We start from the raw sequence: 19,911 nt of genomic DNA, 5'->3' as shown, positions 1-19,911 counted from the left end.
TATGGCTGATTTTGTACTTTTGTACTTGAAATTTGTACTTGCATTGAGCAACGGTTCCTAAATAAGTTTTTTTACTCAAGGATATAATTCAAAAAATGTTATCAAACCAGGACCCAATAAGATAATTTTTACCAAAACATCTCCCAAGTGTTTGTTACACATATAAACACCAATTTGTGAATAATATTAGAAAAATACACACACAAATCCTACATTATTTATTTCCATTTAGTATAGTTTTTAATTTTGTTTTGTTGATTGTAACATTCCAGAACAACAGTGATGCAGTGCTTGTAGCACAAATGTTGATGACCACTATGCATTAGCAATAAAGGGAGCATAAAAGTACATAGGTAAAGCCTACAGATATAAAGGATACAAACTAATGCAGCTCTATAATCATTAATAACAAATAAAGGCATTTTTTAAAACAAGCAATGGAAGTAACTGAATTTGACCTGCTATAAGTCTCCCCATCATTATCACGCATTTATACTGACATATTATGCAGCACTTTACAGATTTCCACAGAGGGGTTCACAATCTTTTGTTACTACCACAATCTAAAGGCATTTTTTTTGGAGAAAAGCCAAGTTGACCAGCAGTGTGGTTTTGTAATTTGGGAGAGAAAATTTATACTTGTGTCCTGCTCAAGATTTAAACCCAAGACCCTGGCAATGCAAGGGAAGAGTGCTAGTCGCTATGCCGCCCCTTCGCAGTTTTCAACGCATCTATTCGAGTCTTAGTTGTATTTCTGCTCAAAGCATTGTCTAGGTATCTGGAGTTTGGCCTAGGTCATATTCTAGGGCAGGGGGTGTCAAAATCTGGCCCGAAACGTCTTTTTTTTGGCCCCCAAAATAATTTCTAAAATTAATTACAGCAGGCCCGCCGCTACTACGGATTGCAGTGAGTGATGCCGCTAGCACAATTCCCGGCATCACTGGCATCTATAGACCAGCGGCCTATGCGTGGCCCCGCATTGGACTGTTCTATAGATGCATGTAATGCTGGGAATTGTAGTAGCAGCATCACTTGCGTCTATGGAAAAGTCTTATTTGAATTCCAAAATCACTTTGAAAGCGTAGTAAGTATAAACTAACATATTTTCTAAATCCTAACTGCCTAATCTCACTAAGCATAGCATTTATGGCCATTTATATATGCTTAAACGCTAAATGCAACAGACACAAACAGCGGGAAAACCTGACTTGTGCCATGATCCCAGCACTGGGCGGCATAATAAATTTTTACAGACATTGGAATATATATACAGAGTAATTGACTTCACATTTTAAAATAAAGAAAATGTATATTGTTTTATTATATCCCACTGTTTGCAAATATAATCATTCAAATATTCCCCTTCTGCTGCTGTCCTGAGACCCTCAGCTTTGTGCACAAACATGTATTCTATAATGCTAAATAAAAGAATAAATGTTTTCTTCATGTAGTTTTCCTTGCTACTCCAAGGCATGGACTTGAATTGTTGGATTTTCATAAAAGAAAATTGTTAATATTATTGTTAGCCTGTGCTAAAATGTTACCATTGAAATTTAAATCAGAAGGCTACAAATAAAGAGGCATAAGATTTTTTCATAAATAAAATTTTAAAAAAATTCTTAGGCCTCTTTCTCTAATATAGGCTTGTTCCAGATTGAATGTTAAGCAAAACCTCTTTGTTTCCATATGAAAATGTTTTATATCTAATGAGAAGGAAAAACATCCTCAATTTTTCAATACATTTTCAAGTTTGGCCCCCGACTTGGTCTTAAGTTTTTCATTTCGTCCCTCTGTGTATTTGAGCTTGACAACCCTGCATTAAATGAAATTATATTATGGTCACTGCTACCCTGATTCTCTTTTATGTGTACATACTATGTATAGCACAAGTCAAGTGGTTGCAAACTAAGTGTTTGTGTTACTAAGTGTGTTTGCAGCAGGGCTCAATCACACTCTAACAGTAAAGTGAAGTACTGCACTGTGGATATGGGTTGGAATGCATACCCACAATAATTCAAACTTATCAGTCAAATGTATTTCTACAATATAATGCAGCTGTGGTAAAGTGCAAAAACAAGCGCTGTACTACCATTTTTGTGCTTTGACAGGCAATTTATTTTGAATAGAGTGCCTAATACCTACACACAATAAAACCTATTTCTTGCAGCACACTGCAGTGTGTGTAAGCAAATCTTCAGTGTTTGTGTTACTGTGTGTATTACCTACCTTCTTTAAAAAGCTTCTGATTTCATCAAACTCCATCTTTTATGTCTCCTAATTGGTCGAGTTCCTTTATTCAATACAAAAGTTTAATTCAGGGTGTCTATTCTAGTTCTTTGCCTGTGTCTATCACTATTTCTGTGGAACACTGCACATGTGCCTTTTGTGTTGTGGAGGCAGTGAACAAACTAATTTTTTTAGCTGGCCAAGAAAATTGTACAGCAGGGGTAATAAGTTTGGAACAGGTCAATGTTTTTTCAATAAATATATTTCAAAAAGGACTTTTGACAAAAGATTTACACCAGATGGTGGTAACACCCCAAGTAATCCACACATATACATACTCATTTCCGCTGTATATATCAAGCTGTGATGGTAATGAATTTAAAAGATTTAAAACATACTAGAAAGAGTTTCTATCCCTGCGACTACAAAGAAACACATCCCAATGGGACACTTGCAATAAAAACCTGACAGAGGTTATAACTCTTCTTCAACTACTAGAGCATGTTATTGTTGCCTATATCTCATAGGGAGATTTTCTTCATTTCTGTCCCAGTGACCACACAAAAAAATGTGTAAAATCCTATACAAAACCAAAACCATTGGAGATCCATTTTAGGGAATCTCCATATTGTCCATGAAAAAGAAAACAAAAATGAATATCTTGCTGACCACTCATTACCAGCATAACTGCCCTACCCACGAGTCAGTCAGTTAAGTACTATATTTGTACACTTTTAGACAAAGATCTTTAACTGGTACAAACCTTCTAACTCAGCTTTTCTCAGACTTTTTACCCCAAAGGAACTCCTAAAGAACTTTAAAGAAATTTTGGGAAAACACTAAGAAAAACCAATTGATTAGAGATCAGTGGAAAAATTTGCACCTTATATCAGTGTTTACAGGGAAGAAATCTTGCAGTGGTGGACAGAATACCACTCTTTCAGAAAGATCAAGAAAACACTGGAGAACGCATGTTTTTGTTGAGTTAGATCTTACACTTGTTTTTTAAAAATTTTTGGGTGATGAATCCAGAAATGGCCCCAGTTTTTTGCCATCACATCCAGTTTTAACGATACAGGATACCCTCCATTTTTTCAAAAAACAAACAAATTTTACATACAATGAAAAAATATTGAAATAATAACTTGACTGTACTATTTAAATTTCTTTTGTTCATACAAAGGATTTATTGTTACTCTATGACATTTTTTTTACAGGAAAACATTTGAAAAGTAATCGGGTAAGCGGTTAAGGTAAACATTTACGGTTATAGCTTTTCCTAGAGTGTTCAGTGTTAGGACAATCAAACTAGATGCTCCAACAATAGTCAACCATCATATGCACATCCCATCTACCCTGATACTGGCCTTCCATGACCTTCAAATCTTGGTGAAATGGTTCACTTTGCTCATCACTGACTGCACCAAGGTTTTCCATGAAATTAGAAAGATGGCTATGCAGAAAATGCACCTTAATGCTCATATTGCAACTAAGCATTTTGAAGCTCTCCAAGAGTTTCTGAACAATTTCCATGTAAGTATTTGCTTGTGTGTTTCCAAGAAAGTCCTTGACAATGGCTTTGAATGATAACCAAGCATTCTTTTCGACTTCTGACATTGTCCTGATGAAACGTTCATCTTTGATGAGCTTCTGAATCTGTGGACCACCAAACACACCGGCCTTTATTTTTTCAAATGACAGGTTAGGAAATGTCAAAATGAGTCCCACATACACAGATAACAGGGATTTTTGGTGCATCCGTGTTGCTGATCAAGAAGGAAGCATACCATTTTAAGGTCAACACAGATGACCCAATTGTGTTGGTGATATTGCAACAACTCAATGAATCTCTTTATGTCTGCATATTCTTCACAAGGAGAAACTGAATGGCCAATTGGGATTGACCCAATATATTGCCATTGTGAAGGAGGACATACTTTAGGCTCTGCTTTGAGTTATTGATGAATAGTCGCCATTCAGTTGAGTTATAGATTGGAATTCCCAATTCTTCCATTAAACCAGGTATGTTATGGCAATACACAAAGACACTGTCAGTTCTAAAGTACTGCAGAAATGCAATTTCTCTGGTTTGAAAGTACAATACCTTCCCTCCTTTTTCAAGTAAGTTTTTCTCATGCAGTCTTGATGTTAGGAGTTCTGAAGCCTTCTTCGATAGTCCCAAATCACGTGCCAAATCACTTAACTCATGCTGATGAAATTCCTTACGAACAGAGTACTCTTCAATTTCAACTTCTTCATCATTGTTGTCACCTAGTTCATCACCATATTTATGTACTTCAATAGAGGGTAGTGTAACAAAAACCAGCACTGGAAGTTCATTTGAATGAGCCACTGGGTGTATAGCCAATGGTAGACTAGGATACTCTATGTTACATTTATTTTACTTGATATATCCCAAAGTTTTCACAATACAAAAGTAAGTCACTGAAATGATCTCCTGGCTCTCGCCAAACCTTAGGTATACCAAATGGCATCTTATCATGTGTTCCTTTGTCCACATCTGTAAACCCTCAACACACTGTTTGCATACCTTGGCCCTAAATTATTAAAGTTCTACAAGGCTGGAGAGAATACACTTTAATCAGTGAAGCTGGGTGATCCAGCAAACCTGGAATGGATCTGATCCAGGATTGAAAACATTTGCTAACAAATAGCTTGATTTCAGGAAATACATTTCAGGTTTGCTCAATTACTCAGCTTCACTGTTGAAAGTGTATTCTCTCCAGGCTTGGGGAACTTTATTAAATCAGGGCAAATATGAGGGGCACAAGACTTATCTTGATCACCAAGTTTAACTTTGAAATATGGCTTGCTCTACAAATGTGCTGATGCTTGGCCTTTGACTGGGAATGGTGAAACTGCCAAAGATATAACAAAATGAATCAGGGTTGTTTAAGCACTTAAGACGAAAAACAGCAAAGCCAGGCATGACGGAAAAGAAAGGAAATACGTGTGTAGGTGGAAAAATAAATTTTGCTTATTCACTATGTAGACCAGCCCACAACCTCTGACCACATTGTCTTGCATGTAAATGAACAGTCTATACAAATCCACGCTACTGTAATTGCATTAATATAAGCGGTAGAGAAAAAAACTGACGTGATAGAAGAAAACCAACTGCACTTTCTGGGTCAGCATACCTATTTTAGTGCAAAAAGGCTTAAAAATTCAACAAAAAAATTGTTTAAAATTGTTCCCCAGTGTAATTGGTGTCATGCTGCTGGCTCTCATAAGTGTCACTGGTCTTGGAACTATGTGGGCATAATCAAATGTGAAGTCAATTGTTCACAGGGTGACTCATGTAACCCGTAGCAACCATAGCCGAGCCCTGGGGTTCCATAAAACCCTGCTTGAGAATGACTGCTCTAATTCATCTTAAAAGCATTCAAAACACATCCAATGCAAATACCATGAAAGTAGTTTTTAGTGTCAACGAACATATGACCTCTTAAATGTTTTACTTTATATCATATGCCATGAGAGATCGTTATTTATTTTAGACTTAGTCTACACGGACTGTTTCCCCAGCGTTTACCTAGAGGCTTTTAAAGCCCATGTTTGAAGTCCTCATGCATTCCAATGGGCTAATCTACACTAAGACGTTTCCTTCAGGCACGTTTATAAGCTTTATCTTAAACGTTGCTTGCAATGTTTAAAAAATTAAAACACAGGAAAACAGGGGAAAACGCTTGAAAACGCTCCCATTGAACTCAATGAAGGCTTTTGCAAGCGTTTTTAAGCTTTTTATGAAAGCTTCCATTGAAAACAATGGGACTTTTAAAAGGTTTTTAGCAAGTCTTTGGAATCTGGAAGCCCCCTTTATTAAGGAGACTCCCAGATCTCCTCCACCCACCCTGGGGAATGAGTACAGGGGTACATAAAACTCCTTACTCATTCCTTGAAAGGGTTAAAATATGTGTAGAAAATTGGACGAGGCTTTAATGTTAAAATATTTTATTAAATGTATGTGTGTTTGTGTAACTAAACTTTTTTTTTTCCAGGTTATCCCAATGACAGGATGATTCCCATGGCTGCAATCATGACATGACCACAGCCATGGGACTCCCTGTGACAGTGAGGAATCGCAGGGCACTAGGAGTTAAATGAGGACAAGGCTCCCCATTCACCCCTAGTGCTCTGTGATTGGCTGAGGTTTTACGTTTCTCAGCCTTTCAGCACTAGACTTGAATGGGGAGCCTTGTGCCCATTCATCTCTAGTGCTCTGTGATTGGCTGAGAAATAGGAAACCCTGATGACAGCTCAAGCATCATCAGGATTTCCCTTTCCTCAGCCAATCAGGGAGTGGAGCAATCCGCTCCGCTCCTCTGATTGCTCCTGCAGCCCTAGAGGAGCTATAGTATGTGCTACAGATACAGAACACATGTCACAGCTCCTCTAGGGCTGCGGGAGTAATCAGGGGAGCGGAGCTTTCAGCATAGCAGAGCTCTGCTACGCGCTCCACTCCCTGATTGGCTGAGGAAAGGGAAATCCTGATGATGCTTGAGCTGTAATCAGGGTTTCCTATTTCTCAGCCAATCACAGAGCACTAGAGAAGAATGGACACAAGGCTCCCCATTCAAGTCTAGTGCTGAATGGCTGAGAAACGTAAAAGCTCGGCCAATCACAGTGCACTAGAGGTGAATAGAGAGCCTTGTCCTCATGTAACCCCTAGTGCCCTGCGATCCCTCACTGTCACGAGGAGTCCCATGGCTGTACTCATGTCATGATTGCAGCCATGGAAATCATCCTGTCAGTTAGATAACCTGTAAAAAAAAGTTTCGTTACACAAACACACACATTTATTAAAATAATTTAACAATAAAGCCTCATCCAATTTTTTACACATTTTAACCCTTTCAGGGAATTTATGTACCCCTGTACTCATTTCCTGAAAGGGTTAAAAGTAAACCTTTTATAAACGCTTGTGTAAAATTGTGGCACATCGCGGCAATTCACTGTAAAACACGTCATAGACGTTTATAAAAGTTTTTAACGTTTTAAAATTAAGCTTTAAAACGCTTGTAAAAGTGCATAAAAACGCATATAAACGTGGTAGAAACGTTTATAACGTTGAACGTTGAGTTTTTAAAACCGTTCATGTAGACCCAGCCTTAGTACTGTTTTTTTTTTTCAATCCTCAACTCCACAAATACTACATATAAGTATTTAAAAGTGCATGCACATATGAAGGTAATGTGTCATTCAAGGGTGTATTGATAGCAGACTATTCAATTGCTATGGGGCCCAGGACTATCTGGATACAAAGTAATTATTAAAAGTAGCAATACCATAGATTTAAGGTGTACATCAAACTATTTTTTTTAAAGTTTTCAATTGGAAGAATTGGAGCTACTGTTGGTTTGTACTGCTATCCCGGGCTCCGTTAGGGAGAAATACCCTCACACCCTGTCATCCCAACAATGCTTTTACTGTTTCCACACTAGTTCCAGGGAGTAATGGAAAATACCAGCTAATGGGTGTGAGTAGAGGAGAGAAAGGTAAAATATGCCCAAAAATAGTAAATATATTAGATAGCATCTCATACAAGAATATTTACACATTCTTATATTGATTATGGGATTTTTTGCTTTTTAGGGGGATCCTAATACAAGTTACAGGTTAAGAAATTATTTAAAAACAAGTACCAATTTAATGACCTAAATGAAGAAAAGAATAAAAATAAAAAAGCAATGCTTATAGCAGTGTTTCTCTAAATCCTACATTGCTGGCCAGTGGGAAGAATGTCACCCTTACAGATAGCCAAAAGATCATTGGTGTCAGTTAAAATGATCTGAAAGTCACAAATTGTTCATTGCTGAAGGAACTCCTAGCAACCTCTGGAGGAACCCTGGTTGAGAAACTGTGCCTTATAGTATTACAAGTCCATGTCAAAAGCAGCATATCTCATACATAATAAGAACAACATCAGCCTTGTATGATCTGTCATACATCAAACATCCCAAAAAAAAAAGTCCATAATCTGTATCAATTGTGATGATTTGCAAATAGGATCTTCTTTTTAAATATATTACGTGTTTTGTGCATATCTGAAAAGCAGACTCAATTCTGTGAATCACGTAGTATCATTTAGGAACTGGATCCTATTCAGATTACAATTTATATATATTTGTATTTATACGCATTATGGACTGGTTCTCACAGATCATGCATGGGTAGTAGTGTTCTTAATATAATTAAGACATGAGACTGTTGGCATGGATTTTTTTCTAATACTAAAAGTTTTATTTTTTGCTCTATTCTTTTTTTTATTTGAGATATCAAATTGTTACCTATTTTTAAAATAATGTCTTTTTCCTTGTAATGGAATCGCCCTGAAAAAGCAAAAAAATCTCCCAATCAACATAAGGGTGTGTAAAAATCTCATATGGGATGTTTTAGTAATGGAAAATCTTCTATAAGGCCATTGTAGCATCATTTCACTCTGCTAACGGAAAACATTTTATTGTGTCTATTGCCCTTGGAGATTTCCCCTTACTCCAAGTCTGGTAAAATGTCAGCAGAACAGGAAGTCAGGGTAAATTTTTGTAAGAAAACCCAACATCAGTAAAAACCTGTCAGAGCTTCTAACTTCCCTTACACTATCCCAAATTAACTCAATTACTCAGCTTCCTCAATAAAAAAGGATGGACATTGACTTTCATGTAATTGTAGTTTAGGAACCTGTATATGATATGTGGTGTCTCTACAGGAATTAGCTTTGAACAAAGGGGCAAGGAAACATTTAATGGGCCCATCACAAACAGTAATAGCCGTGGTCTCAATAAAACAGTTAATGCCACGGCTGTTCACATACAGGACTGAAATTCTAAGGTCCCGTGCACAGCAGTACGTTGCGGTAATACTTGCTGATGCAAAATGGTGCCATTAATTTTGGCCTTCCTAGGGTCCTTACTACCTTGGTTCTAGGCTGAATGCATAAAGGTTGATGGATTACAAAACAAGGTTCAATAAAAATGCTGCCCTAAAACAACATGTGCACATTTATTGAATTGCAGCAAACTAGGCTGGGGTAAGTTACCCCCAAGTCTAACCCGCAGAAGGTACATGAAGACTTCAGACAGGAATGGATATGAGTGAATATGCGAATGCTTGGGATTTATTTGTGTAAGTAACATATCTATATATGACCACTTAGCAATCAGCCACATTGCTACCCATCATTCCCAGCTCCAGTATCCAGGGGCCAAGAACAGGACACACATTCAGGTAAATCAGCAGTGACTGGGAAAGAGGACCGGTTTCTGGTACCTGTTGTTCTGTGATAGTATATCAGCTGTAGGCACAGCTCATGCACACACACATATACCATAGCGTTGTATAGTACCTGACTGATGATGGTGGTTCTGTACTCCTCATATACCCAGCCATCCTGACAAGGTTTCAGTGGCAGCTGCTCCAGGCTGTGGTTGGTGAAGGAATACAAAGGACTAGTACAGCTGATAGGAGAGGTCGTGTCATTCCATGAAATGTCATATGTATAACACAAGCTTTGGTCATTGTGTCCATCCTTTACTCTGGGCACTGTATAGTTCTTCTCCTCCTGTGGGCTCCAGCGGCAGTTCTTACTGATTTCTGCCACCTCGGAGCTCCTACACCAATAACTCTCGGGGATTTGTCCAAGGAACACTATCCCCACAAAGGAGAATGCAAATGTGATGCCAGTCATGCACAGCAGGAGGAAGACCCTTTTCTGGTAGCCTCCAAACTCCCCAGCCTCCTGCAGAACTTCATCAAAGGTTGGCATGATGTCCCTGGCAGGAAGAATGATGCTGGAACCCTGTCCGGTCAGTGCCACTGTATGGAGGAGTCAGTCGGAGATACCAGGGAACATGTGCTGAATGCCTTAAAGAGATGTGAGCGGCTGTACTTCTCAGGTTGATGTCACACACCAGCGAAGTTTGTGCGATGCTTGTTTCTGACCACCTCTGAGCTGTCTCTAGAGCAGGCGGTAGCTGCGACAGATCTGGCATCAACTTTGGGGCAGAAGGGGGGCTGCAGTGGTCCAGCGCCAAGCACGTTTGTGCGCCCAGTAGGACAGAACAGCCGGGAGTGAGGGGATGAGCGTGAGGAGAGGGCCGGCTAGTGGCAGCTGTCTGTACAGACCAGGCAGAGGGAGGGCTCTCTGCTCCAGTGCAATCCTTTCACACACTACCTCCACATTACTTCACATTGCCTTGTTTACTTACATGCCTGCTCGGTGCATTCGGTGAAAATAAGGAAACTTTTTATATCTTACACAGTGCACAGAACACAAAGTATATATTGTTTTTATTAGTATAAATTTACCTCATGTAGTGGTCCCTATTTACTAAATCCACGGTATTTTTTACTCCTAAGGAGGGAGGGCAAAATGGGTATTTGCTCAGGGCACTCACTTTCCCCAAAACCAGGGGACAGGGAGCACTGTGCATTTGGCGTCCTTTCTCCATATTTGTCCAGGGCCCTATGGTGTCCAAAAGCATCCCATCTGTACAAGACTTTAAATGACCCTGACAGGATTTAAAAACTTTGCACAACATACATTATTTGTACTCTATTGCTTGCTTAATGCCACAGCATCAGACTACATGCCCCCATACTTAAAGTCCGAATTTGAGGTCAGATTTACACTGGAACCGAAGGAAAGAATTCTCTCCCTGTCTCACAAGGCCTCTAAAAGTAGCAGGTTTTAAGAATTTTGTTTTAAAATGGTATCTAAGCGGTATAGACTCCAGAGATTATCCATAAAATATAATTTAATGCCCCAGAGTTATCTTGGAGGTGTGGGGAAGAGGTACAGACCATGCTTCACTTGTTTTAGTCCTGCCTAATATTGAATTTCTAGAGGACGAATATTAAGGGTCCCCGCAGATTAAGCACTGTAATCCTTTAAAGACGTATAAGCCATCTGTACCTAAATGTCCAGTCCTTGGCTAATTTAAGTATCTCCTTATTATGGAAGAAATGGGCACCCCCCCACTCCCTATGCAGCTGTGGCTACGCTGTGTTATTAAGATCATGCATACAGGTGATCCCACATCATGTATTTGGGGTACACGCACCCAGTTCTGTAACACTTGGCCTCCAGAGATTCCTAAACATCTCTTTAGAAGTCAGTGGAGATAGACGGTTGGGACTGATTCCTTTTATGTTTTACTTGTGGCAGCCTATTCTCATTTTGTTTTTTGTTTTTTTTTCTAGTATTCAGTCATATATATTCTTATCCTGTGACTGAGTTATTTGTTTTCTTTTCATATTGTTTTCCCCGAGTTATATCATTGACATCTGTATGGTTCCTTTGTAAAAGAATGTTGATTTACAATTTGTCCTTGTCTTTTTGCCTAATAAAAGAATGGTATTAAAAATAATAATATAACTAAATCCCCAAAACAAGTGATTTATTCATCTTTTAAAGATAGCAGAGCCATGCAAAGCATTTCTTTATGCTCGCAGGCCAGCTGTATTTTCACTGGTGTATAGTTCAGATGCAGCCTTATATAGTCAATTGTTTCAGACTAGCCATCATTAGTGCAGAGTACAGAATTCATAACTTTTATGAAGCAGTGCTTGGGTAGCAACAACAAAGTATATCCAAACAGGTGGCAAAGTGGGCCAAAAGGAACCTAAAACTGTCCTTTCAAAAGTAATAGAATAGTCACAGTTCCATCTCAAATATAAAAACAAAGGCTTTTAGCCTAATTTTTGGATTCCTGGAAAGCTTTGCAAATTATTATTTTCTGTAAAAATTTAAACAAGAAAAAGCAACAGGTTCACTTTATCGCAGACCTTCAGTGAGCATTTGTCATCTTTTTGCTCCCCTGCTGTGCTGTTGAGTCTCCACGAATGAAAGAAAAGTCCTGTGTAAGCTAAGAGTCACTTGAGTGGTGAGAGAGTACAGGAAAGACAAGTGTATGAGGCTGGCATTAAGGGGATTAAGTTAAACTCTGAATGGGCAAAGCAAAAGTTATTTAAAGCAACTCCAGCCTCAGCCTCCCAGGCTTCAAGAAGCCCATTCTGGAGGAAAAGAAGTGCTGCATGCCATATATCTCACAAGCACAAGGTGTTTTAAAAGTTGCAAGCAATGTCAGACAAGCCTGAAGATTTACTTTTAATTAAAAGTGTAGGGGGCAAATGACATTTAATACTGGTAAATGTAAAGTTATGCACTTGGGGGCTAACAACATGCATGCTTCATACTGTCTTGGGGGGAATACATTTGGGGAAATCAAAAAGGATTTTGGGGTTCTGGTAGATCATAGACTTAATGATAGCATGAAAAGCCAAGCTGCAATATCTAAAGCTAGCAAAGTACTTAACCTCCTAAGCAGTAACTCCGAGTGTGGCTCAGGGTTAAAAAAAACAGCTGATAGCGGTAACGCCGAGCAACACTCGGGGTTGCTAAAAAAAAATAAAGACTTACTTGGTCCCATTAGCGTCCCCCAGTGTCCTGCTATTCTTTGGCCACGTCCTTTTCATCTTATATGTCCCCTGGCGAGTGCGCTGACGTTCACCAGGAGTTTCTGGTGACGTTGGTGCATGCGCCGGTGCGTGCAGGAGGTTGGCGGGAGTTTAAAAATATTTTGTATTGGATTCAATACAAAATAACTGTATTGAATACAATACAAAGTAATCATTAGATATAAATATATAAATTGTGGGATCAGCCATAGCAACCAGGTTTGTAGAAAGGTAGTAGGGTCTATTTAACTTCCTGGGAAAGGTATTTCAGACAGGAAGCAGGCACAACAAATTAGCAGTGCAGTAAGGATTTATTTACTAAGACTATTTCACAAAGAAAAACATTCCAAATAAACAGAACAAAATTAAAGCCTGGCCACTTGGCCTCTAACTGACTGTTAGTTCCCTCACTAACTTTCCTGAACAACCTATTGCTGCGCAGGACTCTAATTCTCTAGCAGTCCTGCTTTTTCCAAAAAAGGGCTGGTTTGGTTTGGTTTGGTTTTATTGGCTCACAGTTTCTCCTTGTACTCCTCTCAGCTCATAGGCCAAGAACGAGCAGGCTGGGAGTTCATATACACATCATAATTGCCAGGATGGGTTTCAACTGGGACAATTTATTCCTAATCATCCCTCTTCGGCTCCCCCACCTGGCCAAGAAGCTCATTGTCCTACAGCATGTGTATTCAGCACCACCATTTGGCCAGAAAGAAAACTGCCTGCTCAAACAGAAACATATTCTGCAAATTGTCTGTATCTTGGACAAATATATCTTTCGTCCTGGATACAACCATGTGTTTTTTTTTGGCAAGCTGTTACTACACACACACACACACACACACACATATATATATATATATATAATTATTTATATCACTGTACAGTTATATTACAGGTTTCAGTATTTTTGATTTATTTATGCATCCTTGTTTTAACAGATTTTGTGTTTTTTATTTAAGTAAATTTATTAAATAATGGACATATTTCGGTGAGATAAGCCTAAGAATTACAGTCCTACAATGTAAAATAAATTTTCATGAAAGACAATGTACCGCTTTTAGACATATAAATCTGGACAGAAATGAACCACCCAGGAGGTTAAGTAGTAAAAAAGGAATAGACTGCAGAGATGGAGACATAATCCCTGACCAAAGCATTGGTCAGACCTCACCTAGAATATGCAGTACAGTTTCGGGCACCAGTTCACAAAGATATTGTGGAATTATAGAGTGCTCAGGAGGGCAACTAAACTAATAATAGGAATAGAGGAGCTCAGCTATGATGAGCATGCCAACGCAATATTATGCATTGCACTGCATTTTAAAAAATCTACATCCACAATTTTTGCTGCATTGTTGTATGATATAGGGACATATAAAAAAAACACAAATCATTGCAGCTCTGTAATTTCTAATATATGAATAACTTAAAATTAAACTCTCCCAATTTTATTTAAATTTTTAAAAAAAAAAAACATACATCTTAGGCTTTGGAAATCCTGACTGCCAAACTGTCTTGCTTTTCTCTACTGGGTACTTTCAGTCTGTGCCTCCTCCTCGTAGATGTTGATACATGTTTCAAAATGGAGGCATAGGAAGCCATTGCAGGACTACCAGTACATGTGCTACCTTATCCTGTGCTAAAGGTGGTGAGGGCATTACAGACTTTGGGAGCTGTTGTCTGTCAAAAAGGGTGTGGGTGGTGCAGAGGAATAAAGTCTATTCCTTTGGCACATCTGCTGGGCACATCCAAGCTGAATGTGCTGGTGTTGTGCATAAGCATGTTTAATTGTACTACACTGCTCCTTATCCCCTGTGTAGTGTCTCAAACAGAAAATTTACATTGCTGCTTTCAGCTTTCAGCAAACAGTATACATTAACAACATAAGGTTCAGCATTCAGTTGGAAAATGGAAAGGAGCACTAAGCTAACTGGTTGTTCTACAGTCTTATGTGCTAACAAAGAGCATGCAAAAATAATGAAAAAGTAGAGTTTTTCATTTGAGCGTGATTTTGTTACTGTAGCTTAAAATAGTTTTATTTTACATTTTAAAGTGTCAATTTCAAGGATTGTAGATTAATTTTTATTTTTGGATCATTGGCAGGAGTCATAACGTTCCTGTTACTGTGGAAGAAAACATCAAAAGAAATGCTTAATAATGAGGAAGTGGTGTGACAACTGAGACAACTGGGTATTTGGAAGCTATCAGCCAAGTGGATGGTGAAATGTTTGAACGCAGATACCAACTGGACATGTGGATTTTGCAATATTTTTGAGCTAGTGATGAAATATTTTGAATGTCTTTAAAAAAAACACTAGGATCTAGAAACCAAACAACTGCCCTTGCACTAGTGGCATGCAAATTCCCAATGTCTGATAGAATTTAGGACAAGTTTTTGAGATAGAGAAGTTTTTTTGATAACTGAATATATTTAACAGGTTCAAACAGTTATTGTAAAATACTACTCAAACTTGTGGTGCTGATTAAAGCAGTCAGGGAAACTTAAAAAAAAATCTCTTTGGGTGGACCAATGCACCTGTTCATAAGGTTCACAAAGGGGTTCAATGCATGACCAACCACACTGTTTATCGGATCTTACACCATCAATTGCCTTGTTCCTAACCTCAGAAAGGGATTATAATGTCAAATTTTCCTGAAGTGATTGCAGCAGTTTCAGTTTTAAGTGGCCACACATCATTTTTAAGAAGGGTTAAAGAAACTTAAGAAACAATGTGCTAAGTTTGAACATTAGTGACAACTAATGTAGAGATTTTGAAACCATAGATGCAGCAAGACCTGGGAGTCCATCAAGTATTTCAGCTCCTGAAATTGTTGACCATTTTCATACCCAAATTTGGCCAATCAGCAGATCTCCACAATTGTCACTAGACACTAGAAGTATACAGGATGATTGGGTTTATAATTCTTGAGCAGTTGGATATACAGAAGCTGTCAGCCAAGATTAAGAGAGCCGAGTGGGTGCCAAAATAATTGAATGCTGATTTTGAGTGGGTAAGTGATACTTTCTTGGCATGTCTCATCACTTTTTTATGAAAGCATTACAATCTGGAGACCAAACAACAGTCCCTGCAGTAGTGGTACTTGAATTATAGACATATGAAAAAATCTAAGGCCTAAAATTAAGCAGGAAAGGTCATGACCACAGACATAAACCATCCAAAGGACTCATCAGACCTTGCTCCATATGACTAGTTCATAGTAGGAAGGGCATTTTCAAATATTTCAAAGGTAATACTACAGAAGTACTATGACAAGACATCAGAATTTATTGGAGGGTTAAAAAAAAAGAGAAGTAATGTGCCAAGTGTGATTGACTTCTAGGTAAATATGTAGAATAGTATGTTAGTTTCAATGCTCTAGGTCATTCTCTTCTTGGTGAGGCCTAGAGAAAAAGCTGTCATTGCTGACTTCTTTTAAAAATGCTAGATTCCTTGACAAATATTCTGATTGAATAGTTTTAATAACTTTTAGGTCACTGACCTAGTACAATATATCTGGAGCCCTGTCATCTGTATGGTGTCATGCGCCACATACCTGTTCCTGTTTAGTAATTCAGAGTATTGCAGAAGAAATGCATGGCACCAAGACATCTAGAATTTTCAATGGTTACTGGAAAAGGCAATCTGATAGTTTTCTTTGTACAGGTTTTTTTTTTCTCTAAGATACTGTCAGGGGAGGGGAGAAACTAATGCAGGTATTACATTATGACTCCTGGACATGGCTGTGCATACATGTAGCAGTCTCTACAACCTTCCTAATATGGCAGAATTGTGAGTCATTCTAAGAGGCAATGCTTCGGGGTAGGATATTAGGAGAGTCTGTCTTTTGTTCTAAATGTTCAACGTTACAGGTTTACATATGGTAAGCGCTGCATCAGTAAGTTATGAAAAATCGCTCTTTCATTTTTTCCTTTTAATAAATATAAAACATATACTCACTAAAATTTAATATACTGATCCTTTACCCTGAAAAGTCATGAAACAGTAAACAGACTTTAAATCAGAATAAAACATTGAAAAGTTGCTCAATATTTAAAACTGTAGATATTTTCTACTATAATTGATGTGCAACCTTTTGAATTCAAGACCATCCTTGGTGGCTACAAGGAAAACTACCCCCTAGCAACTTAAGAAAATATAAGACCTCAGGATTTGAAGGTGCATTAGGTTGGAAGCTTAATAGGGCCTTACAGAACCATAAATAAAAATGAAAATTATTCTGACACTATGGTCTTGGAAAGGATGTCTGCAATTGTTAATGAATTTTTTATAAAGTATGGTCACCCTGGTTGGATCATCATGCTTCCCCAGATCTTGACCGCAGGTTGCTTCATCTATGGTCTATTGTCTCTGCTATTAGCCAATCTGTTCTTCTTAAAAAATAGTTTTTACCATGTGCCTCCCGATCACATGTTTCTTTGTATTTGTATTTGTTTTGTTATCTAGTTCTATTTGTGTTTTTTTTGTGTGTTCAAATAATTGTGTCTATTTTTTTGTGTGTATGATTGTTTGATTGTTTGTAATGCTTTTTAAAAAATTCTAATAAAAAATTATTGAAAAAAATGAAAATTCTTCTTTCAGATGGCTTACAGCAAAATCAGCTATGTTTTTAAAAGGGAAAACAAACAAGAGATTTTCCATACCCTAAATTTACAACATGTAGACTAAATATATAGTGTGCACTATAACTGGGTCATGTCTTACGCATATTCACATAAGGTACAATTTACTCTTTTGTAATCCTGCATGCAATTTTAATAGACTCTGTTGCATTTGTCAGATCACCAATTTAATTACTAATTTATTTACATATCAATTATTCTATAGCAAAGCTAACATTATTCAGCGTATTTAGATTGAAGGCATCACAGACTGTTATTATTATTAATATTATTATTAATAAACAGGATTTACATAGCGCCAACATATTATGCAGCGCTGTACATTAAATAGGGGTTGCAAATGACAGACCAATACAGACAGTGATACAGGAGGAGAGGACCCTGCCCCGAAGAGCTTACAATCTAGTAGGTTGGGGAATTTACACACTTTAGGATGGGAGATATGTAGTGGTGGGAAGTAGCGATGGTTTCAAAAGACAGAAGAAGATGGGTAGGTAAGTTTGAAAAAATGGGTTTTGAGTGCTCTTTTAAATGCAGAAAGTAGAAACAAGCCGAATAGGACGAGGAAGAACATTCCAGAGAGTTGGGGCAGCTCTAGAGAAGTCTTGTATCCGTGCATTTGATGAGGTTATGAGTGAGGAAGTTATTAGTAGGTCATTGGAGGAGCGGAGAGAGCGGCTGGGGGAGTACTTTTTACCAGGTCAGAAATGTAAGTGGGACAATACCTGTGGAGGGATTTGAAGGCAAAGCACAGGAGCATGAATTTGACTCTAAGGTGAAATGGAAGCCAGTGTAGAGACCTGCAAAGAGATGCAGCAGAAGATGAGCGGTGGGAAGCCTGAGGGGAGGGCCGAATACCAGTGTTGTTAACAGTTAGAAATATGTCAGGGGGAGAATTGGAGTTTGATGGGGGGATGATGATGAGTTCTGTTTTATCCAGGATGAGTTTCAAAAATCAGTCAGACATCCATGATGAGATGGCTGACAGGCAGCATGAGACCTTATCCAGGACCGAGGGAGACAAGTCAGGAATGGACAGATAGATTTGAGTGTCATCAGCATACAGATGGTACTGTAAGCCAAAGGAGGATATGAGATTACTGAGAGAGGAGGTGTACAGAGAAAAGAGTACCGGTCCAAGAACTGACCCTTGGGGAACACCAACAGGGAGGAGAGTGGGTGAGGAGGAGTTACCATTGAAAGGAGCGGTCAGACAGATAGGAAGCAAACCAAGAGGGAGCAGTGTCACTGATACCAATGGAGCGCATGATTTGTATTAGAAGGGGGTGATCAACAGTGTCAAAAGCAGAGGAGAGATCAAGGAGAAGGAGGAGGGAAAAGTTGCCTTGGGACTTAGCTCTGATGAGGTCATTGGCCACTTTAGTAAGGGCTGTTTCAGTGGAATGGGCACCTTGAAAGCCAGACTGGAAAGGGTCAAGGAGAGAGTTGGTGCTCACATATATTTATTCAAACATACTGTACGTTTACAAAGCTGGGAAATGTACCTTACATATGCAGGTAGATTAATTGGCAACCACCCCAAAACTGACCTTAGACTGTATTAAAAAGACATATGACTGAGGTAGAGACATTAAATTGTGAGCTCCTTTGAAAAACAGCTAGGGACATGACTATGGACTTTGTGCAGTGTTGCGTAATATGATGGCGCTATATAAATACTGTGTAATAATAATAATAATACATCATAGCATGTAAAAATAAATTATGTCTAATTTTATAATCCAAACCCTTATAATTAACCTAAATGTAAAAGTTTAAGGTTGGCTTCACACACGCATTGAGGAAACACACATTGTACCATGCACAGAAGTCTTTTCTTATTCATTGCCAAAGCACAAGTAGAATAGTTGGCAGCCTGTTCTAAATAATTGGGTTTCCTTAACTCAACACACTGTAATTTATCTCAATTAAACATCCAGGTGTAAGGAAAAGTCTTGAATGTTTGCATTCTTTGTCGTAATGTAACCTGCCATGGTATAATATGTAATTTGCCATTGTTGACCCCCTTCTGGGTATTCCAGTTGTCTGATTCACATACTTTTACTTTGGTTTTAAAGTCACTTAGCCAGGATAAGGAGTTCAGACATGTAACTGGCTTCATGTCCATGTTGAGAACAGAAGAGAGTCAAAGCCAAACAAAATTAGACAACTGCAGTTCCAGAATAAAACCAGCTCCTGAAGTATAGCCCCATATTTCAGTTCTGACAGATACTCTAAAGCAGTGTTTCTAAACCAATCTAACATGGGGGAACCCTTGACTTAACGTTCAGGTCTTCAAGCAACTCCTACTATAATTACTATATTCAGTACAATACAGTACAGTAGCTTAGTGGTCAGTGGGAAGAATGTCTGTTACATTGCGGGCCAGTAGGAAGAATGTCACACTTACAAACAGCCAAAAAAACATTGGTGTCAGTTAAACTGATCTAAGAGGCACAGATTACTCATTGCCCAAGTAACCTCTATTATGTGACAGAATCTATAGGACATATTGCCTATGGTTGGTGTTGTAGAGCGACAAAACCTTCTTGTCACACTTTTTT

The 19,911-nt window shown here is 38.4% G+C and overlaps 1 protein-coding gene across 2 annotated transcripts in view; it reads right to left on the bottom strand.

Moving 5' to 3' along the window:
* SLC22A3 (solute carrier family 22 member 3) overlaps nt 1–10,326 on the bottom strand; it is a 118,272-nt gene extending 107,946 nt beyond the window's left edge. For both annotated transcript variants that reach the window (XM_072409046.1, XM_072409047.1), the window contains exon 1: nt 9,593–10,326. In XM_072409046.1, the coding sequence (XP_072265147.1) occupies nt 9,593–10,012 (420 nt within the window). In that variant the 5' untranslated portion in view covers nt 10,013–10,326. The remainder of the gene's footprint in view (nt 1–9,592) is intronic.
* Between the last annotated feature and the right edge of the window lie 9,585 nt (nt 10,327–19,911).

This window comes from Pyxicephalus adspersus, chromosome 4 (assembly GCF_032062135.1).
Source record: "Pyxicephalus adspersus chromosome 4, UCB_Pads_2.0, whole genome shotgun sequence".
In the NCBI taxonomy this organism is placed as follows: Eukaryota; Metazoa; Chordata; class Amphibia; order Anura; family Pyxicephalidae; genus Pyxicephalus; species Pyxicephalus adspersus.
This window is presented reverse-complemented; position numbering and strand designations above follow the sequence as displayed.